This window comes from Calidris pugnax, unplaced genomic scaffold, assembly GCF_001431845.1.
Source record: "Calidris pugnax isolate Ruff unplaced genomic scaffold, ASM143184v1 scaffold89, whole genome shotgun sequence".
Taxonomy (NCBI): domain Eukaryota; kingdom Metazoa; phylum Chordata; class Aves; order Charadriiformes; family Scolopacidae; genus Calidris; species Calidris pugnax.
In genome coordinates this window covers 2,742,412-2,766,181 of record NW_015090865.1, presented here as the reverse complement: position 1 = coordinate 2,766,181, position 23,770 = coordinate 2,742,412, and the positions used below count along the sequence as shown (strand labels likewise).

Sequence of the window (23,770 nt, the reverse complement as noted above, 5' to 3'; positions counted from 1 at the left end):
TATTTCAGCTTCTGCGTTTAAGTTGACTTTAAAACATCGGTGGCTTTTTAAACGTGACGTTTAGAACCTCCAAGACTTCTTTCACTGGTATTATGTAGTAATTTTATTAATTTATCCTGCAGTGGCCTCAGGCGTATGGCATGTTCTCTCACTTTCTTCAAGGAGTTTTCTAGCACTGTAGGGCCAATTTTTCTGACACACTGCGGCTATATAATGTTATTATTCAGCAATAGTAGCATCAATTGGATTAATAAAAATAAGGAAGTTTTAACATGTACAACGATGCTCTTACGTGTATGATTCTGGCTAAATTAAGTCACAAGGGGTCTGTAGATGAGGTTAATAAGATTCAATTCCGGTGTGTGTATGTGCTAACTCTGTCGGTCTGTAGAGCTCGGGGATCAGACTTGAAGTAAGGGCATGTGTTTAAGTTCATTCTACTTAGAGAAACTTAGAAACCAGTAGAAATGGGGTAAAAATGATCATCTTGTTCCAAGCCCCTGCCCTGGGCAGGGACACCTCACACTAGACCAGGTTGCTCAAAGCAGTGGGGTCTGGGGAGCATTAAATGAATGTGAATTTTAAAACGCAGCAGTAGAGGTATTTTCAGAAATGCTCTATATCACCACTAGAATGTGAGGTGCAGGATTTATCTTTTTCACACACCACAAATACAGTTACTTTGCAAGTTAGGTTTTGTTTCCATCCTTGATTCAGGAAGACTGCTGTGTACATCAGCTCTGCTTTCATCTGCAGGTTAATTGTATTACTTCATACAGCTTTCATTAGGCGTATTGAAGTTGCATAAATTAAGGTCATATGGGCAATATACGTGACTAATCTTTGTGTTCTCTGATTCTCTTTGCAGTTGATGAAGGTTGTGTTAAGGAACTGGGCAGGGTGCGGGTACTTCACAAGAGAACCGTGATGCCTTACAGCGTGTATAAGAAGAGAAGGAAGGGGCCAAGCGACGAAGCCAGCGTCCAGCAATACGCAAGTTTGGTTGGACAGACCTGTTCAGAAAGAATGTTGTTGTTTAGAAGTTGAAAAATCATTAAATGGCATTTTTGATGGCGCTACGTTTCATTGCACTGCCACTGGATGATGTGTACTATAGCTGTGTGTTGGTTTGCCTACTCAAATAGCAGTATGAAATGCAGGTATATATCTAGGCTTGTGTGAGTACATGGTACTGTGTCTAAAGGCCAACTCCAATAAAACTTACAATACAGCAAGGCTTTAGCAATATAAGTTTAGAAAAACATGCTTGCAATATATCTTAATCAAGTAGTTCTAGCCTTTCTATGCATTTTGAATAATTCCAAGTATCTAAGCAAAATGAAAAACAGGTGTGTCTTTTTTGTAGAGATGAAGGTTGACTAAATCTAGATTAACAATAATTAAATTACAAATGTTTTCAAATAGCACCTTGAATATCTGTCGTTTAAAATTGCCATGAAATCTATGCTCGCATTTGTATGCTCCTGAACTGTTGCAAGAGAATTGAAACGTGCTGTTACTTTCTAATGTGAAATCTGGCATGGTTTCATTTTATTTCAGTAGTATATTTAAAAATGGGAAGAAATGATTTTGACTGCACATTCTTCATTGGTTTAGAGCGGTAGGTTAGTGTCCGAGGTCCTAGTGAATGTAGGAGTTCATAGATTCTCGGTGGCAGGGGATGCAGAGCTTTGGAAAACTTTCCCCTTGAGAGAAGAAAGAGAATAGTTGCACTATAACTATACCAAAGATATGCAGCCGAGTGGCACGGTGTTTTTTTGGTATAAGCCTTATCCTTTTGTCTAAAAAGGAGTGGATATTTTAATGCACATCACTAACGTGAAATAGAGGAAGGTTTATCCTACGGCTCGTCAGTGCACATTTGAGAACTATGCTAAAAACCAGACGGGAGGTACCGCTGCTGGGGGCTGTTGCAGTGATGTTCTGCAGAATTGTATGGGAGGATTTACATATCATATTCCTGCGTTTGTGCCGACTGTTTTGTCGATGGTGAACTATGCTAAAAACCAGACGGGAGGTACCGCTGCTGGGGGCTGTTGCAGTGATGTTCTGCAGAATTGTATGGGAGGATTTACATATCATATTCCTGCGTTTGTGCCGACTGTTTTGTCGATGGTGCAGCAGCTCACGGGTTAGCATCTTTAAGAACATTTAAATACTTCTGTTGGAAACACAGGGAGGTGTGATGCTTTATGACAGCACTTTATTATCTGATATATGATCCTTGCCATTAGTGTTGTGTGTCCCTATCAAGTCATGCAAATTATAAGCATTTGGGGGAATAATGCTATTTTATGACTCAGTAATGTACTACAACTTCATAATAATACCAATGCATTTGTCTTTCTTACCTTCTTGGATAACGGGTGCTAGGATTTACCTTGAATCAACTTGAAGTTTCCCGTTAACCTTTGAAGAAAGATTCTTATTCAGGAATATGTGTGTAGGTTTTTTCCCCAGAAAGGAACAAAATTCAGTTTTACCCTCTGAGGGTTACGTTTCCTGCTGTTCAGGGGCTTGATTTGATTGAACACTTGGCCAATATTATTAATCATTGATTTTTATGTGGAACAGACGTAAGAATTTTGGGATTCCAGTGCATTGCAAACATTGATCTGTTTGATCGTTGTAGTAATATTGATATAGAGGGCAGCTTCAGCCGTAATTAAAATAAGTAATCTTAAGTTTTATTAATTTGAACGTGTTGTATTGATCTGCTCCCAGCCTGCAACAGAATTGAGTATGTCTGTAAGCATTATATCTGGTATGTGTTTATCTGTTGCCTGGGACTGAGAAGTTTCTGTATAATGTACAATTTAATTTATCCATGTCTTATCTACACCTATTGCCGCGAGAGAACCACTAAATACTACTTATGAACATTATTATAAAGAGTTCCTTTCTGTGGAGACAATACTCTTGCCACCCAGTGAAATGTCAAATAGTATAACATTTTCTGCCTACACAATGTGTTGAAAAGCGGTGAGGCCCATGTGGCTTAAAACCAAAATAAATGAGAAAACCGATTTTATGTTATATGAAAAGGTTAGTGGGCATACAGGAATTCCAGTATGGCTTGCAAAATCTTAAAGATGATCAAAACCATTTAACGATGGCCTCGCTGTGCTCCTGGAGAAGCTAAAGTTTCCATTAAATTGCAAGGGAGCAGACTTCACGTCACCACTGAGAGTTCTTGAAAAGCTCCATCTTTTTGAGCCCACTGTTACTGGTACGTCTTCTAGAGATGGATGAGGCTTTTATCTGGTGCTCTCTTTCTCTCGGGGAGCTTTTAAGGACTGCAGTTAAAGAAAAGCGAGATAAATATAAAATTGCAAATTGAGTACAGCTTGAAGTTGTCATTAGTGTGACCACTAAAGGTAACTGACCATTTCCTGTGAATTCTGAAATGGTGCTTTCACTTTCTGACCTCCACGGGAACCGCAGCACCAGGGCACTCTGGCCTTCTGACTCCTACCGAGCTCAAACACACACATATATGTTTTTTAAAAAGTCAACATTAACTCAAAAATGCATCTGATGTGGAATATTGAGATCTGACTCACTTCTTCAGTGTTATTTTAGAAGAAAAATGGTGCAGTGCTTTTCAGGACTGATCATTCTATCCCAGTTTTGGAAGTGGAATAGAATCTGGGGATGAAGTTCTGTAAGTTTTGCTATTGACTTCAGTGGAACTGAAAATTTACTGCTCTTATAATTTTATTTAATAAGACATTGTCATTGAGAATTATTGAACCTAGAAATATTAGTACAAAATATTTTATAAGGATTTTTGGTGTAGTTAGTTGGTGAGGGTTAATCCTGAAAGTAAGGTTGCCTTGTTCTATTGTCTGTTGATAAATGAGCATCAAATGGTGGTAAGAAAATGCAGGGCAGTAACCAGTGCTAAAAAATACCACACTTTGTTTTGATTGGAAAGAAATGGGGAGCTTCTTTGTTTCCAGCACCCACACATTTCAGTAAATGCAAAAGAACCCGCATGTTGAGTTTGTACTTGCTTTTCAGCAGGCCTGTTTGACTCGTAAGTATAGAAAATAAAGTCATTTCTAATCTCTGTAAATAATCAATAGCTCTGAGTGTGACTTCTGTTTTACTTTGTTGAAATTCATTGTCTTGGAGGTTGACTAAGCGTCCAGTGAACAGCAAAATTGGGGAAGTCAAAGAGTAGCAGTGATTAGGAAGGATACCTGTCAGTTCAAAACATACGCTGGTACTTTACAACTAAATTTAGTTCCAGCGAGACAGAATAATGATGAGTTTATGCTTTGAAACAGAATTTCTAATTCTTTTGTGAACAGAATAAAGTGAAGGGTGAATAAAGGGGAGGGACTCTTGATCAGGGAGTAGAGTGATGGGATGAGGGGTAATGGTTTAAAAGGGAAAGAGGGGAGATTTAGATGAGATATTGGGAAGAAATTCTTTGCTGTGAGGGTGGTGAGAGCCTGGCCCAGGTTGCCCCGAGAAGCTGTGGCTGCCCCATCCCTGGAGGGGTTCAAGGCCAGGTTGGATGGGGCTTGGAGCAACCTGGTCTGGTGGGAGATGTCCCTGCCCAGGGCAGGGGGTTGGAATGAGATGATCTTTCAGGTCCCTTCCCACCCAAACCATTCTATGGTGATTCTATAATATTTAGGGCAAAAATCATCGCCACGTTTTGGGGAAAATCATCAGCATTTCCAGAAGCATCGCAGCCACATGTCATTTTCTATATATTCATAAAACTGCACCTTTAGTGCCTCTTGCATGTGATTTCACACCCTGAGCATAAAAAACCAGCCGGATTATGTTTCCACTTGCCAAATGATCTGTTTTCTGAAGTTAGTGGAAGTGATGGAGAGTTTCCAAGCCCCGACGCCGTGGCTGTCCGCAGGAGGTGAGCTGTGTCCCTCCGTCAGGCTGGACCATCCGTCGAGGAAGGTGGAACCCACCGTGGAAGGGCTGCTGGTGGCCCTGGGTGACAGAGAGGGGATCTGCTGGTGGTCAGTGGAGCATTAGCAGGTAAGTAGGGAGTGATTTGTCTTTAGTTATGAGGCACATCCTAGTCTCACTGGGGAAATAAAAATGCACTGTGGAAAACAAAAGGTATAAATACCACTATTTAACTTCAGTGGTAGCTGCTAACAAATGAGTAGCCCAGCTCGGTTGATTGATTATAATAAGCTCATTTTATAGGAGTTTTTTTGGTAAATCACGATGGCTGAGCAGCTGAGTGCACAAACACTTACTAAAGAGAACACTCAGTGAATAGAAATGCTTAAATACAAAGATAATGTACAAGTATTAGGAGGGTGTTAAAATATGTTGTATAAGCCAAAACAGGTTTATGGCAGTGAAAAAACAGTATTATCTTATACAGTTAATAAAGGTAGTATCCAGGTGCTAGTTGTGGGCAGTAGATTCCTAAATACATTAGGATTCTATAAATTAACCTACCACATTAATTTTATAGCACGTTCAAAGTGTTATCTTGTGAGAGCTTTGTTTTCTAACAGAATTGAAATAAATAGGAATGTAAATATATGAAATTAACATATAAAACCAAGTATAGCATACGTTAATGGTATCTATATTAACACGAAACAATCTAAATTCTGAAAACAGTGGCTCTTGCTGGCCTTGTAGAAATCAAGAAACAGCTCAGCAGCTTTCTGGCTGTATCTCTTCCTGGTTATTTTTCACTGGTTTTATGTTTATTCATTTCCTTATTATAGCTATTCCCATCAGATTTTTTTTATTTTTTTTTTTGTGCTTCCCATCAGTTCTTTCCACTTTGGTTTTGACACAGAATACACGTGTCTGCCAAAAGTCCTGCTGCGAGATGGCTCTTGGGACAAAAGGAAGTGTTGGAGAGTCTATGGAGTAGCGAGAGGAGAGCGGAGTCCGCGGGGACAGTCAGTCTGCAACCTTTGTGCTGCAGAAAAAGCAGGGTTTATTTACAATTGAGTCTGCTGCAGGCTTTAAAATAAATGTGTCAGATTTCATTCATTTCCCTTTGTCTGTGACATCTGATTATCATTGCCCAGGAAGAATCAATGGAGCATTGTAGAATATTAAGAGGGGAGGGGGAAAAGGGAAGTTAAGGTCAGGGTATTGTGTTTTTAGCAAAATAATGGAGTTAAGGGATGAAATTGCATGAATTCTGTTGACGTTTTCTGGTGTCTGCAAAGGAGCAGACAAGCGTAGGCTGGATGGGACTTTCAGAAATGGTTTGCTGCTTCTCCCTCACCTTCTCTTCTCCAGGCTGAGGCAGGGACAGAGGACATCCACCATCCCTGGGAGGGCTCAACCTCACTGCTGGTGGGAATCTCTAACGAAGGCAGCTCAGCAAGTTCCTTAGAGTGATTTTCTACAGGCAGTAATATACTTGTTCTTGGAGCTTGGTATTTATTTTTCATACTTTTGGTTGCAAGTGAACCTGGTTTGCTTTGAGCTACCCGAATGTGAAGAGCCATCACTGAGGTTCTTCTTTGCAGCAGCTCTTTTTTTCAAAGACTGTTGCCACGTCAGCCTGCTGGGGTTTTTTTCAAAACTAACTGATCCCGATTACCATTCCAGATAGTCATGTTTTTAAGTTATTTCATTGAGATTTCTTAATTATTCCCCCATTAGTCCATTTTTAGCTTGGTGCCTTGGTGTCAGCTGCTCAGGTAATTGAAGTAATAATTGAAGTGGTTTAGATGAGCAAATAAATGTTGCTTTTTCAAAATAATAATTGTCAGTGCCCTAACTGATTTTTCTGTTTAACACAGATCCATATTTTCTGTTTATTTACCATACTTCAGTAAAATACGGGGAGGAACCAACCCTTACTCTACCAGCAAACAGAATTTTTTTCTTCTTAAATGCTCTCAAGCTGCAGCCAGCAGAGGGCATGGTCCATCTTGCAAACTTCACCGTAGCCCTAACGCTACTTCTTGTCTGAGTATCCACGTTTTCTGGCTCTTTTATTACCATCTCATTCTGAGTCTAATTTTTTACTCTGCTCTTAACTGTGGTATATGAGAAAAAAACACCAACTTACTGTCAGATGGGGTTGACGAAGTGGGGTTTCTAATGCATTGATTGGGAGAGCTACAAAAAGATAAAAGGTGCATTATTTTTCTGCTTTCTCCTTATCCTGCTTCTGTTGTTTTGGTGTCAGGATTCGTTCTCACCTGTGCAGTGAATAAAATGATGTCAAAATAAGGTTTCTAATAGGGAACTTGGAGGTCAGGAGACTGCAATGCTTGCTTTATTGCCAAGGGCACTGTAACTTGTTTGTTTTGTGAATATATTTGTCTCTAATGCTCATGATAAAAGCAAAGACAGATGAGTTGAAAAACAAGGTTTCTAATCTAAAGTTATTTATTATTTTTCGTACAAGTACATTATGGCAGTGCCCAGAAACCTGAGAGAGGCTTTGCTGTGACAGCTGCTGCATGTGTCCTCAAGTTGAGATTATCCTCATCCCTGAAATTTTTGCAGTCCATAAAATCCCAGATGTCTTGTAAATACTCCTTTCTAAGCTGGCTGCAGTAAAGGGAATGAATCACTGCTTTCCAGGAACAAGGTAGAGGACTCAGAGAAACTGGGGGTCAGAGGAATGTCCTGCTCCAGTTATTGTGCTGGTTCTCAAGGGATGGTGGTGCCTTAAGGTCCTCTGTGGTCTTCAGGAAGAAGAGGACTTCTCCTTTTGGCCTTTCAAATCAGCACATTTGATTTCCTGCTTATTGTGTAATATTCTGTAATATGGGGGTTGGAACAAGATGATCTATAATGTCCCTTCCAACCCAAACCATTCTATGATTCCATGATAATATTATTATATATTGTATTTTATACTCTTCTTGCTGTGTTAGCAACCTTGAGAGCTTGTATGCTTTCTGATAACTCTTACAGCTTGTTCCCTCTCCTGAAAATACTTTTTACAGAGTGGCATTGTCGTTCTTACATGAAATGGAAATGTTCTGTGGCTCTATGAGACAGCAGTTACTTCTGTCACTTCCTTCTTCCATTTGGAAGCCTTTGGTTGTTGGTTGTTTCTGTGTCCTCACTTTTTCTTTTGCACCTATGAGCATCTCTCAGTCCTTTAGACTCTTTAGAAATGGAGATGTTTCTCCGTAGCTAGTCATTCAAAAGCATATTCAGCCGAGTGATGTGTGTTCTTCGTTATTACCTTGTGGAGTGACCTCCTGGCAAAGAGCGAACGCATTGACATTTACAGTTGAGGATCTATTGATTGATGGCAGAAAACAAAGGCAATCAACGGGAGGGCTGTAATTGTTTGATTAAGTCCTGTGAACAGCACGTTGTACATTGATCCAAAATGCCTTGGAGCTGCAGCTTCCCAATGTCATGACTCTCCCCGTGGGCACCTTATTTTTCAATTTGCTGGTACTTGAAAGCGCTTTGATGGTCTCACAAAGTCCCGTGGTTCTGAGGGATTCTTACTTCTCACTGAGTGTGACCGTGTGGCTCTCTGCAATCTAGAGAGCTGAGTGCAGGATGGTTCCTGCCGTCACGGAGTTTGAAGATCTTTAGAAGTGACTCTGCTTTTCTCAAAAGTAAGGTCAGGGAAATCAAATATTCTGGTATCTGGCCTCCAGTGAGCCTGAGCTCTCTTCTGAACGGGCTCCACGGATCATAATCATTTTTTCTTACTCTGCATCAAGCAGAAATGATACGGTGGTTTTAAAAGCCAGTAGTCTCTCCTCATTAAAAGTCCTTCAATCGCCAGTGATACGTAGTACTTGAATATTTAATACAAAGCTTGATTCTGACATAACAAGAAAGAGGTTTCCCAGCTCCTGTTGCAGCCAGCACCTGCGACCCTTTTCAAACCTCTCCATACTGTTGTTCATCACTGTATTTTATAGTAAGTAAAATCAGGATTAGAATCTCCTGAACCTCCTGGTGGTACTACACATCCAACAAATAGTTGTCTATGCATCTTCTTTTTACTGGAGATAAAATTCATCTGGATCAAGAAATAACCATGTACTATAGCAAAGCCATAAACACTTGTTCTTCTTAAAAGGCTGAAGTTAGGGTGTAACATGAATTTATAAGCTCAATGGTTTGTCTTAATTGTGTCTCCTCTGACTTCAGGAGCTCAGCAGAAAAAACACACATCTCGTGATTTCATCCCTTTTCTGAAAGTTTTCACACGTGGCCTTGTCCCTTTTCCCTCCTGCGCACCTGCAGGAGTAATGGTGGCGTGTCTGGCCCATAAAGATCTCATGCTTGTCATACTTCTCAACAATTACAGAAATTATAGAAACGTGTGTGCAAAGATGGTATCTGGCCCTTAGATGCAGTATCTGGAATTTCTCAATGTTCTTGCTGAGTTAACCTTCCTATTTCTCAAGGTTTGTATGAATAAGGAAGGCCATCAATTACCTGCAGTGTTTCTTTTCTTGTTAACTTGAACCAAGAAAAATGGAAGGCTTTTTATGGGCAACTGTTGGCTTAGTTGCCTGCATTTTTGCATAAGGGTCTCCTGTTTTGGGCAATGAGGCTTTTCACAACAGGTATGGTCATATTTGAAATAGAAAAACCTATTTGAAACCCATCAGCGAAAGGGCCAGAGCAGTTACAGCTCTTCTCATGATGATGGTACAAACCTTCACCAAACTTCTAATGATTCTGATGTTTATAGCTTGGAATATTTTGCACACATGTTCCAACTTTGCATTCACAACATTTGTTAAACCAACAAGCCTGTCGCAGACATGATAGCTACCATCAGGAAACTTGTTTGACAGTTTAAACAGACAGCATCTGTGTTTCCTACATTTCATAGTACACAAAAAGAACGAGCATTGCCCGTAGCTCAATTAATTCAAGATGTTGTCGCATGGTGGAACTCTGTTTTGGAGATGTTAAAAACATCTAATTGAAAAAAGGGATTTTGCTCTTGTATTTGGCAGAGTTTCATCAATATCACCTCCTCGGCGGAATATTACTGAGAGCAGTTGGCTTGAGTTTGGAGAATTGAGATAAATTGGCATACATCAGGGCTGTCCTCCTGTGCTTCCAGCTATGTCTTTGTTGAAAGTGAGTTTAGGATTTTCAAATTTCAAAGCAATGTAAGAGACTTGAATTGGGTACCACTTAAGCATCTTTTAAAACAACACTGGAATCGTCACCATTGTCAACAAAAAGGCAATCAAAAAAAAGAGAAAAGGAGCCCCAGATGCAGCAAGGAGAAACTGCTAGGATGTTGGTGCTATGAAATCAGGGTGGTGGAAGGAAATCTGAAGTGAGTTTTCTCTTGTTGTATGATGGGAGGCATCCTATATTTGCATCCTTTACGTTGTATTTGCATCCTTGATGTTATATTTACATCTTTTATATTGTGTAATGACAGTTGCTGCCTTAATAGTAAGTCAAAATTGTCATTCTCTGTGTCGGTGAAGCTAAACCCAGAACTAAACCAGACACGAAGCCCCGCAGATGGAAGTGCTCTCCAGTGGTGCCGCTGTAGATTAGCTCAGCTCCATTGGTGAAGGACCAGTTTTTGGAGGGATCAGTTGCCTCGCGCGGCTGGGGCTCAGCAGCCCACATAAACAGATGCTTAAGGCTAAGCCCACGAGGAATGTTTTGATGAGGTGGACTCCGCGAGAGCCAGGACACCACAGTGTGGTCCAGCGTTGCGTTTTGCTGTAGAGGACTTGAAGCGTTACGGCATTTTGGTTAAAATTAATAGGGCCACGTTTTGGCACCTGCTTCAGGAATTTCCAGATTTATGTTGCTGTAAAGAGCGAAGATAAAATAAAAATTTGCTCTTCTGTGACAAAATCCCATCAACTTGTCTAAAAATTGGGTGGAGGGAAGAAGTGGGAACTTTTTCCCAGAAGCTGTAATCATGGATCAAGTTGCGATAGCGGCGTTGAACGGTGTCTGAGCCCATGATTTCATCCGTTGGCTCCAGCGAGGCTCTTTGCAGGGTGAGAGATCGTTCCATGTGTTATGTCTGAGCCTCTGACTCTTGCCTCCGGTAACATGAGGTACTTCTGTTTACAGAAGCAGGTTTTTATACGGACTGTTGATCTGTGCCCCGGTGTGTGCTGGTCCCATGGCTGGTCTCTCTGGTGAAATAGTCCCCAAATACTCCAGTTTTGTGTCAGTGTCTCTACTGGATGGCTGCTCAGAAATCCTTCCCCGTACAACTCTCTGGCTTTTTAAATAGAGGACGTGCAGCGAAAATCATGCACACTTATTTGAAAATTTATGGGCTGACCTGAGTATTATCTCTGGGGAGGGCTCCTTGGGTCAGTCAAAGTGAATTAAAACCAAATGTGCCTGGTTTTCATGTTTACTCTTTCCATAAACATAGCGCATATGCAGTGTGCAGCTGCTATCCTGAAAGGGTTTTCCCCCTGGTATTTGGGGGATCTGTGCTTTAAGAGCATGTTCTATTGATAGTGCTGTAGAAAGAACAAGTGATTCTGGAACCCACTTCACAATTCATTTATCAAACTGGCTGGAAGAATTTCAAGTAAGGTACGACAACAATGAAGTTGGAGCTAAGGCAGTCAGTATATTTAGTGCATTTGAGTAAATAAAAAGTAACAAAAAGTCAATGCCTTTCCTCTCTGCTTCTATCAACTCCAGCAGAAATGGGATAAAAAGGTACAGAATGTTTCCTTGGGGGAAGATTACCATTTATTTTTATTGATTAGGGCCCTCAGGCTGTGACCTCAAACACTCCTGGCAGTTTCTTCCCCCTCCTTTAGTCACTCCTTGCTGCTGATTTTTGCTTTGATGAAGTGGTTTGCAATCCCCTTCAGCAGTGAAGGCTCCTCAGAGCCAGAGCTGCCACAACGCACCGTTCCGCTGTGGTGAGGCCGGCTGGGCATGTCGCTAACACGTGGACAAGAAGAATTTCCCATCCCAAGCCACTGAATCTTCTGAAGGACCCATTCCTCCTTCTGTAAAACAAGGGATGATATTTAATCAGCCCCACCAGGAGCTCTGACATCCTCAGACAAGGGACTGTACATGCAAATAACCACTCGGAGCACTGTGAGAGGGTGAAAGTCCACCAAGCAGTTGCTGAGTCAAGAAGATGACAGAGAAGGCGAAGCTCAGGGACAGTCTACAAGAGAGATTTCAGGAATTCAAAAGTAGACAGCTGACTGGAAATGTTTGGATAACAGGGAGCTGGATCTGCTGACTACCAAAGGTCCCCCATTCCCACCTAAATTATTCTCCAAGTCTACAATTGAGTGAAACTAGCTACCCATGAGGACTCTGGAAGAAGATGAGGAACACAGGGTGATATGACGAACTGGATCCAGAGTCAGTAGGGAAGAGATCAACAGCTCTGCAGGGGACAGCTGGAGTGCTTAGTGGCTTTGTGCAAGACTTCAAGACTCCTTATGGCAAGTTAATGGCATTTTTGAACTGAAAGTGGAGAAAGACTACATTTTGCCACACAGGTGCAAGGTTCTCCATGAAGACAAAAGCAGAGTATAAGAACCTGCCCCAGCAGCATGACATTCACCAGTCTAAATGCTCAACCTCTTGTGGTTTATTCCCTGTTTGGTCCCTTCAGAGTGTAAATGAGGATGCCCTTTCTTCTAGCTATTTTTTCTATCATTAACCAGGTCTCTGGGTAGTGGGATCTATAGAAGATGACAGCAATCAATGGAAAAGAGAGTTGAAGTTTTAAGGAAACGGCATCATATAGTCCACCTACTGTGAAACCAGCCATAGCAGCAGTAGGACCCAGGTGGGGTGCAGGGCTTTTTGGTTGGCAAAAAGCATTATTCCTGTTGTTAAGCTGCAGTCAGTCCCCATGCCAGGTATCTCGTCGCTCAGGGTCTGCAGTTCCCTGGATCAGCTGATGAAGCAGAACTTAATCTTTGCCTGAGCTGGTGGGAAGCCTCGAGCTGGCTTTGACCTGGTGGTTTTCTTTCCTTGTTTTTTTTCCCCAGTTTCAGCAAGTAGCGATTAACCATGTCCTTCTCCCTCCTTTTGGCAGGATGGTTTCCTTCCAAAACCCCAATTTTAGGGGTCTGGATGAGCTCTCTTTTTCCTCTTCTCTTCTTGTCCCAACCCTGGCAGTGGGATGGGGGGGGAACACGTGATGGGACCCATCAACCTGGGGGAAGTGCACATAATGAAACCCTTTCCTGGTTGAATAGGCTTGCAGAATGTCAACCAATTTCCCCAGCCAGCCAGGACCTTTCGGAGTCATTCTATATCCTTTTATTGCCGTTGCCATAGCGAAAGACACTAATTCACCTTTGTGCGAAACTTAATAAAAATCAGCCCATCATTCACTTGTCCGTAGACCATTAGTAATGCTGGTGATGAATTTTAGAGACGGGCTTTTCACAATCTATTAAGCCACTGGCTAAAGAGTTGGTTATCTCATTCTCTTGTGCAGGAGCTTTACAGGGCACCAAGGAGCCGCTGGACTTTCTTTGACTACAGTCATCTGGAAGTAGGAAAAAAAAAAAAAAAAAGGCACACAGTTTAATTTAAATGCCAAAATTACCTTTGGGATGAGCATTCTTTGGTCTTCGGAGGAGAAAGGAGCCGTCTGGGAGACCCAGGCAAAGTACTAAGTACTAAGAACACTAAATTGACCTGATGCTAATCAGAAATAGTCTTTTATGAGCTAAATTAAAGGGGCTGTTTTACACATACCGAGGCTTGTATTTGGGCTGTTAGGCAAGCTAATAAGGTGGCATATTGTGCGGAGCGGGATTGCAAGCGGCAGTGTGCCGTGGGGTCGGTCTACCTGGGCTGCATCTTATTGGAAGGCAAATAAATAGGGAAATGCACTAATTTACCTTTTAAAAGGAAAGAGCTGGTTTTGGTTTGAAGGTGTGTGGACACCATGACTCCTATCAGAAGCTGCTGATCGTAAAGCCTTGTTTCTTGGTGTTCTGTGGTGGTCTGTCCTCAAAGGGCTAGGAGGAAGCCAACAGGCAGAAACAAACCAGTACCAAGGAGCCGCTGGACTTTCTTTGACTAAAGTCATCTGGAAGTAGGAAAAAAAAAAAAAAAAAGGCACACAGTTTAATTTAAATGCCAAAATTACCTTTGGGATGAGCATTCTTTGGTCTTCGGAGGAGAAAGGAGCCGTCTGGGAGACCCAGGCAAAGTACTAAGTACTAAGAACACTAAATTGACCTGATGCTAATCAGAAATAGTCTTTTATGAGCTAAATTAAAGGGGCTGTTTTACACATACCGAGGCTTGTATTTGGGCTGTTAGGCAAGCTAATAAGGTGGCATATTGTGCAGAGCGGGATTGCAAGCGGTAGTGTGCTGTGGGGTCGGTTCTACCTGGGCTGCATCTTATTGGAAGGCAAATAAAGAGGGAAATGCACTAATTTACCCTTTAAAAGGAAAGAGCTGGTTTCGGTTTGAAGGTGTGTGGACACCACGACTCCTAACAGAAGGTGCTGATTGTAAAGCCTTGTTTCTTGGTGTTCTGTGGTGGTCTGTCCTCAAAGGGCTAGGAGGAAGCCAACAGGCAGAAACGAACCAGTATGAGCACTGGGATGTGAATCCAGTAGTCATTTTACAGTGAAAAATTTTTTGTCTTAGTTTAATTTTGCTCACTAAAGGCATGTTTCTTACGTTCAAGCTGACACATCGGCTCCGCCGTCTAGACCAGTATGAGCACTGGGATGTGAATCCAGTAGGGTTTTTTTTTTTTAGTGTTTCGTTTTACAGCGAAAAATTTTTTGCCTTAGTTTAGTTTTTCTCACGTTCAAGCTGACACATCGGCTCCGCTGTCTAGAGCTGGACTTGGATCACGGCAGAGAGGTTCATCCTAAAAAAAATATCAAAGCCCTGGATCCCAAGTGTGGCGGGGGGATCCCCCTGGCACGGGGCGGCGGAGCAGCGGCCGGTCCCCGGCCCGCGGCAGGGATCCCCGCATTGTGCTCCCGGCATCAATGCTCTCAATGGGATTAGCCTGGAGAAGGGGCGAAAGGCTGTGGGAAAACCTGCGTGTGTCATATTTCCCTCGTCTGCTGTCGCAGCTGAACGTCGCCACCCGGCCGACAATGGGGTTAAAAAAAAAAAAAAACAAAAAAAAAAAAAAGAAAAAGTTAAGCGCAACTGTTGTGGTAAGCTCGATTTTGAATTATGTATTCATGGATCTGCATAATGGCCTTTCAGCCTGCAGTATTGTTGTTTAAAGCACAATCTGGGAATTGTGAGAGGGGAAGGGGACAGGGACGGGGGCGGGGGAAGGGATGGAGAAGCGCAGAGTTGGGAAAAAAACGTGGAAAACTAAGACGTAATCAAAGGAGAGTGACAAATTGTACGAAATGAGATTTTTCTTCCCTGCTGACGCTGTGCCTATGAAACAGGTTTTCACTTGGAAATGCTGACTCCTCTCCCAACCTAATAATGCTTGTATTTTCTCTCTTGGCTAAGCGCTTGGAGCCCTAAGAGGGAACGGAGCAGAGCTGTAAATGCAGATTTCTGCTCTGCTGGTCCTCGCTCACACGGGTTCTACTGGATTTTCCTGTCTCTTATGCAGGTAAGATGAGCAATGAGCTACCCTGGTTTGTTTAATTGCCAGGCTGCCACAATTAGGTGTCCAGGAGAGGAAGAGAAGCCTTTGGAAAGGGGTGAAGATGGGAAGTACTGTGTCCAGTTCTGGGCTCCCCAGATTAAGAAGGACAGGGAACTGCTAGAGAGAGAACAGCAAAGGGCTACAAAGATGATGAGGAAAGGCTGAGGGACTTGGGTCCTTTTAGTCTGGAGAAGAGAAGACTGAGGAGGGATCTGATCAATGCCTATAAAGGGTGGGTGTCAGGAGGATGGGGCCAGTCTTTTTTCAGTGATGCCCAGTGACAGGACAAGAGGAAATGGGCACAAACTTGAACATAAGAAGTTCCATCTAAACATAAGCAGGAACTTCTTTCCTTTGAGGGTGGCAGAGCCCTGAAACAGGCTGCCCAGAGAGGTGTCTCCATCTCTGGAGACACTCAAACCCCGCCTGGACACGTTCCTGTGCAACCTGCTCTGGATGACCCTGCTTTGGCAGGGGGTTGGACTAGATGATCTCCAGAGGTCCCTTCCAACCCCATATCATTCTGCGATTCTGTGAAGAGGCCAACAGAGCCAGAGTCATTGAATGTTTCCAGGGATGGGACATCTGTCACCTCTGGCCAGATAGTTTTAAGGACAGAGCAAGGAGAGTGCCAATGTGCAGGTCTCAATGCAGTCTTAGTGATATAATTGCTTTTTATCATGTGTTTGAGGACTTATCTCCTAGAGCAATAGCTGCAGGCCCCAGGGAAGATATGATGGAAAGGAGGGATTGGTGTCAACCTTACCTGCCTGTGGTCCCTCAGTGCCCAGGAGCTGAGCCAGGACTCAGCCTGCTACACATCACACCAGAAACCCTCCTTCTTCCAATTGCTTAATTGACACAACACAACACTGGGCTCCAAACGCATTTTCCTGTGAGCAAAAATGATTTTCTATTATTTATCCCATATCTTTTTTCCTAGATTATATAGGAAATATTTTCTCCCTGAAAAAAAGAAACATTCCAGAGCCTCTAGTCATGCTGTGGTAGACCCTCCTCAAAGCCTTCAAGACCCTTGTTCAGTATGCCAAATGTGCTCCTCGCCTTGGAGAACACATCCCCTTTATTCCATGGTGCTGGAAAGTTGAAGAATTTTCTTTCTGCTCCAAGACGATGTACAATTTGCATGAGCGTGCCCAAATAAACTAGCTGATTTGGCTCAGCTAGCATAAAATTCATTAGTAAAACATACATTATAAAGTCCCCAATCAGCTAGATGTGGCCTGCGTCGCTGCTTAACAGACGTGCACATTGTCAGTTGTGACAGCCTTTGGAATTTGGCCCAAAGCTGCAAAAACTTGAAGCACAGGGATTTTCCACAGCATCTATTTTTAGTAATTATATAGACTCTGCGTAGAGTAATACCTGGACTCCTCTTGATGTTCAATGTATTTATTCTCCCTGTGAGGTCGGAAGGAATGAACACAAGCCAGTTGAGCTGTGTTATAGCTTTTTTCTGCTAATAGCAGGAAAATGGTGAGGTTTGTGCCTCTTCTCTATAGGTGAGGCACACACAACAACTTTGGGGTGTTTTTTAATGCATTAGGTGCAATTAAATGTATTTACAAGATGTGTCTGCTTGCTATAGGCAGAGTTTAGACAATGTGCTGTGTTTTTCTCACCCCTCATATTTTACTTGACATTTTCTATGTAAAATATCACACTCATGTAGATTTAAACATAGTCCACTTTGCATAAAGACACTATTTTCATTTCCAGGAACTTCTGAGCCAGGGAGGAGATGCACTTGCTTTAACTGAGTTGTAGAGTGGCTTTTTTGGAAAGGCAGCTGACCCTGTGTCTTCTAAAGTCTTCCTGTCGTGCCATCTGGGCTGAGTTCTTCTCTGCTGCCACTTGTTATCTTTTGTTTTTCTTCGACTGGGGTTTTTTTTGAGTTAGTACCTGTCTCCTGTGACTCATGTTTTGCTGTCGTTTGGCGTGTTACGGTTTGCCGTCGCCTTGTGTTGCTCGTGGATGAGTCGGCTCCATCCAAACGAACAGGTTTTGACTTGGGCTGGATTTCACAAGGCTGCACGGACTCGTCCTGCTGTCAGTCACGGTGCCCTTTGCATGTCTGCTTCCTGCTCCCTGTATGCCTGACCAGCAGATAAATCCTCTGTCTTCCCTGGGATCGGAGTGGTGTCTCTGCATCGTGATGTCAGCTCTTTCAGCTACTGAGGTTACTGTAAAATTCCTTCAAATAAAATCCAGGCTTGTGTGTACAGCTGCTCTCTCACCTTGCCTCTTATGACACTTGATGAATTTTGGCCAGTTCGAGAAAATGAATGGTTTTACTGTTTCGTGTGCTCAGCGTGGAGCTCTGTTGGGTTGCCTGGAACCACCAAGATGTGCAGATACTGGGAACAGGGGCCAAGCTCTGGCCGTGCAAGGCAGTTTGCATTGACACTCTGCTTCCAGCCCTGCTGGAAATGGCTTTCCTGAGCACACAACCATGTCTTCCTCCTCCACCGCCGCAGCTCTGGAGATCTGTCTCCTGTTTATTTTGGCTGAATCCCACCTGTTCTCTTCGTGATGCTCCGAACCGCTTGGGACCAGCCTGCCTTCCCTCACCGGTGCTTCCCTCTCCTTTCCTCCCCCCCAGCACAAGTCTGTGGTTGTGTTTGCTCTGCTGTGTAGCTGCTATTTACTGTTGTTCACCCACATCTGGATCACTTCTTGTTCCAAGTATATGGCTTTCCTGAGCACACAACCATGTCTTCCTCCTCCACCGCCGCAGCTCTGGAGATCTGTCTCCTGTTTATTTTGGCTGAATCCCACCTGTTCTCTTCGTGATGCTCCGAACCGCTTGGGACCAGCCTGCCTTCCCTCACCGGTGCTTCCCTCTCCTTTCCTCCCCCCGAGCACAAGTCTGTGGTTGTGTTTGCTCTGCCGTGTAACTGCTATTTACTGTTGTTCACCCACGTCTGGATCGCTTCTTGTTCCAAGTACGCCAGTGAGTTAGCTGTTAGTCACCTTCAGGGCAGGTGTGTAAAGGGTCTTCATGTCTGTTCAAGTTCTGCCATTGACGTTCTCCTCCTCAGCAAAGTTATCTAGTTCTTCAGTGCTGCTTTTTCCAGGAAATAGCTCCCTTTCGGACAGTCCTTCGCCAGACCTTTGTGAGCTGAGTATCATCTTCTCCAACTTCAAAAATGTTTTTACTATAGGACTGTGATCTTCACGCTCCACCTGTCTCCAACCCATAAAGCCTCCATCTCCAGTCCCCATACCTGGTTCTCCACTGGTGGCTGTCATCATTCACCCCCCTGGGCTGTCCAGCTGCCACTGCAGGGCAGAGGCATTTCTCTAAGCCTCAAACAGTTTCTCTTAAAAATGTCCTTCCTTGAAGAAAGTTTATCCCTGTGTCCTACAGATGATCCCACCCCTATTTGTCAAGACGTTCTGTCTTCCAAATTAAACACAGAGCCCCAGAGTGTTTTGCTCTGCAGTGCAAATATGCTTTCCTTCTCTTTCTTCCTGATTTTTTTGTGGGATATGTGTGAAAAGAGTGATATCTCTCTACAGCCTCTTTCTGTTGAAGACCCAAGGGCTCTCTGAACGCTTTTATTAGGTGTCCTAGAGTTCATTATTCCTGGCGATGGCACATCATCCGCTTCTTGCCTCTTTTCCCTCATGAGATAGAGACTTTACTTTCCTTTTCTCCTCTTTCTTTCTCTCCTGCTAAACTCTGAAGTCAGACTCAGTTCTTGCTTCCATTGCTTGCACAAGTGTTTTTACTCTGGAAACTCAAGTTGCTTGGCAGCCTGAGTCCATGTGGCTGAGTTCAGGCTTGTTTTCGTGTTAACCTTATGTGAGATTCAATAGTTAGAGCCTTCGCAATCCTTGTGTGTCTGTTTGTCACCCCTCAGATGTGTGACAGATGTGTATGAGAGAAGTCCATGTTCATAAACTGTATGCATTGGCTCCAACACACAATCAAATTTCCCTGTGTCAGCAGAGATTTGGGAACAAGCCTCCTGTGGGCTCCTGACCTTTTGCAAAAGCGGTGGAATTCATCTTAAAGCAATCTGCAGTGAGGGGGTGTTCTGCTAATTCTCATTACTTTAGCTTTATTGTGGGCTAAAAGCGTGCATGGAGTGAGCTGGAATGGCTGTAGCTGATGATGCACCAAAGTCCTCTGAGATGTCCTGCCTCAGAAGTCCTCTGAGATGTCCTCCTTCAGCCAGTGCTGCCCACGAGCAGCAGTTGAGGAGGTTGGCTGCTACGGTACCGCTGTAGCCACCTCACTCATCCCAGCCAGTACCTGTCCCAGGAGGTGCTTCACCTCCCTAAAGATCAAGCACTATCCTTTACTGGAGGTTTCTGCAGCCCCTTGTGTGTTGCCAACTCAGTTGTAGCCCTTGGGGGATGCTTTGAGTCAATAACTACAATACCTGTATTCAGGTGAACCGGCAAATTATGGCCTTGACAAATCCTTGCTATTGATTCCCACTTGAGACCAGTAGTTACGGTGGATTTTGAGGCACCGTGATTTTCAGAGACCAGTTTGAATTATTCACTATCATTTGCCTCTCTATGGACAGACCACCTAATCCCCTGGAGATCCCAATCATCCTGAACAAAGAGTTCTAGGTTTTACAGCAAATACTTGGCGCACGGGGGATTTACTGCTGTGAGGTGATTAACATTCTTGAGGTAATTTTAAATTAAATGAAGGAAACCATAGCATCAAACTGTAGCATTTCCAAATAACTTCTGTAATGGAATATCACGTCTAGATGTCTGTGACATGTTTGATTTCTTTTAGGCTGGATTTCTAATTTTATTTAACCAGTGCATGAAGCCCTACAACCAGAGGCCTGAGATGTGCTTTTTTGGAAAAGTATGAATACCTCCTTGGCAACACTTGAGAGGAAAAATTGAGGTAGGTTGTCGGGCATAGGCCAACATACTTGTCACTTTGGATGTAGAAAATGAGGTCATAATGAATATTTTTTTTTCTGTTGTTTTTAAACAGATTGATGGCTAAAATATTATGCAGAATAGCAAGATGGTTGTGTAATCTGTATTTTCTGTTTATTGAGTATTGACGCACTGCTGGATGATTTAAAGGAAGGAAGGAAATATGAAATGAGGAGAATGTGTTACCAAATACTGGGTTTGTGGTGCTTTTTCTAGGCAGTGTTCTCATAGACAATATGTTTTACTTCAATACCAGGGTGCATACATGATATTTTTGAATGTTGCCTTTCTGGTATGCAATAGCATATGAATAAAGCGGTCAGATTGCATTGATTTTAATTTAGGCTGTATTTCTCCTGAATGGCAGTCATAACAAAGAGTTTGCAACTGCTTTGAAAAATACTACTTGATTGCTTTCAACTGGAAAAACCCAGGCTGCATTGGAAAAGCTACACTTCAAAGAAAATGGTCCTTTTCCCAAGAAATCCTTAAAGAACTATACTTTATTGTAGCAAAATGCAATGAGGGATGTTACTCTAATTCATATGTAAGAAAATAGTAATAATGTTGTTTTTCTGAAGCAGTCTTTTATTGTGCGGTCGTAGAGTTGTATTTGTTCATGGCCCTGGGTCTGGTGTGTAAGCAGTGCAGAGCAGGAGAGGCTTCTTCAAACTCTGTTGTGAAATGGTATGTTGAGAGTTAAAGTATAAACCCACTTGGATCTCGATAAGACTCTGGAGATCTTCAATAACGAAGAAAATGAGTTAGACAGCAAAAGTAAACACTTGCTCATATAAGAGTGCTAATGTAGGTTTAAAAGCCCAAAGTCTGAAATCCTTATAGAATTGAACAAATACTTCTTTTTTTTTTTTTTTTTTTTTTTAACTCTTAAGTAAATTGCCTCTTTCTACATGAGCAGTTTTGCTTCATGTTGACTTAAAGCCACCTCTTGTGTTTGATGCCCTTGACTCTCCCCTCGCTACCACTCCAGCCCGGGATGCATCTCCCGGGGGTTTCTGTAGCCCCAGCACCAGCCCCTCCGTGAAGAGCACTCACCAGAGCAGAAACTGCCCCACCTCTGGTATTTCCTGGCCGTTCCTCGCCTCTCCCACCTCTTAGCTCTGTTTTCAGTACCCTTTGTGTCCCCAAGTCATCACCCTTAATGAGTTTCTTAACAGTTCTGGGGTTGTGAAGCTGATTCCCAGAGGTATTTCGTGTGCAGGTGACTGTCTTCTGTTCCTACCAGTTGGCCACGCGTATGGTTTCGGTGTAGTGAGATGATGGTCACAGCCTGCTTTTCTGATGTGACTTGTAAACAGATTCAGATGCTTTTTTTAACTCCAAAAACCAAAGATGGAAGCAGCTTTAAAAAAATAACAAGTTAGCTAGACACTGTATGAGTTGTTCAATGAGAACTGTCTTTGTTAGAGAGGGAGAAGCATTTTAGAAAGGGCAGCTACAACATCGGGTCTTTCATGGTATCCTACTGCATGTGCAAATTCAATTAACTCTCTATATCCAGGTACCTGGAACTACATATATCTGAATTTGGATCGGATCTTGTACTGAGGTACATTCATACTCGTGCAGACTTGATGGGTGAGAGCAGGATTTGTGAAAGCATGCAGCGGCTCGAAATTAATGGGATTTGCACTCCTAAAGCAATCAGACACTTGAAATGCTTTTTTTTTATTATTTTATTTTTTCACTGAACCCGAATCAGAAAAGCCAAAATTGGGTCTCCTCACCAGTCATTTTTTTTTTTTTTCCAGACTGTGCTTACCCAAAGCCTGAATTTGGCCTCTTGTCTTTGCAGGTAGCATAATGCTGACTTTCATACTGTACATTTCCTACACAGGGCCTCATCTGTCCTGCGATGCCGCACCGTATGTGGCTTGAGAAGTACCTTAAAAGACCACATTGTAGAAACTGGCTAACAAGCCTATGGTTTTTGGTGTTTTTTTTTTTTCTAATTTCCTTGCTGTTTAATTAGGGAGTTGCCTCTACATATTCCTTAAACTCTATTTTGTCAATGGCATTTAAGGAAGTGTCAGGATTTGCTAACATTCCCCTAATCCTTTGTATTAGCTCTTTTGAGGGTGGAGTGAATCCCACGGGCAGACCGCTTTCTTCCTGAAAATATTTATCAGATTGGATGCAAAAATGTGAATATTGGAGTGAACGTGTTCTTTTAATTAAATGAAAAGGTTGTTTCGGGGTATATTGTTAACTGTTGGAACCACTTTAGAAGTAAGCAAAAAGTTGTCAAAAAAAGGCGATGATTGAATAATTTGTACAAAGGAGTAAGAGAGAGGGTGAATATTAGTTTAATCAGACCTGATCACGGTGTAGAACTGCCGCCCATCCTAATTCCAGTTGGGACCTTTCATCTGGTCCAGCCATGCCTCTGAATCCCTGCAGATACAGTATTTGCAAACTTAATCAGGAGCACCAGGTTTTTCTCATGACCTATTGTATAGTCTCCCCTCTGAATGGGCTGTTGTGCCGTGGCATCTGCAGGCGGCTCTGGCTGCAGCATAAAGAGCTCCGGGCTGCCCTTATGCCCCTCTGTATTTCACACTGGTGCGTAGAAATGGCACTACACATCTCTGCTTTCAAGTGACACCGAATGGTTCATTTTCTCCTCTATTCACCGAGGATTTAATTGCCCCGCACATCAAAAGCGGGATATCCCCCAATTACCATCCTCCTTCCCAGAAAATAGCTAACTGCCTATCTCAGGAAATTTGCCAAGAGACCCAGGCACCCGGAGGAGAATGGAAGTGTCCAAACACGGGCCAGAGGAGCAGGGGAAGAAAAGAAACGGGCACAGACAAGCAGGTGTTAAAACACTCCTTTTTTTTATTTTTTCCCCTGTGCACCTCCGTCTGGGAATGTCTGCGGAACATTCCGTCTCCAGCAGCAGCAAAGGGAGATGCACAACTGCTTTCTGACAACTTCCACCCCAAAACGAACACGCACGATATTCCTTACAGTTTCGTGGTGCCTCGGCAGTGTTTTCACAAGGTGCTGGATGCCCTTGCCTTAAAAATACTTCTCTCCACCTTCCGCAGCTTAAGCTATTTGCCATATATTTCTGGCATATATTTGCCAATAATTATAATGAATTATTTCACAAAAAACTCAGGTCAGATCCAAACCGTGACAAGAACTAGGTATTTTTTGTGAAAAACATAATTTTCAGGTTGCTACAGGGCTGTTGGGTACAGTCTTACGGACAATTAAAAATTATTTTTTTCATCAA

General features: G+C 42.8%; 1 protein-coding gene across 4 annotated transcripts in view; it reads left to right on the top strand.

Moving 5' to 3' along the window:
* The window catches only part of ATE1 (arginyltransferase 1), an 88,130-nt gene extending 84,024 nt beyond the window's left edge, over positions 1 to 4,106 (top strand). For all 4 annotated transcript variants that reach the window (XM_014945333.1, XM_014945332.1, XM_014945331.1 and 1 more), the window contains exons 12-13: positions 869 to 1,912; positions 2,039 to 4,106. In XM_014945333.1, the coding sequence (XP_014800819.1) occupies positions 869 to 1,047 (179 nt within the window). In that variant the 3' untranslated portion in view covers positions 1,048 to 1,912; positions 2,039 to 4,106. The remainder of the gene's footprint in view (positions 1 to 868; positions 1,913 to 2,038) is intronic.
* Positions 4,107 to 23,770: the final 19,664 nt, after the last annotated feature.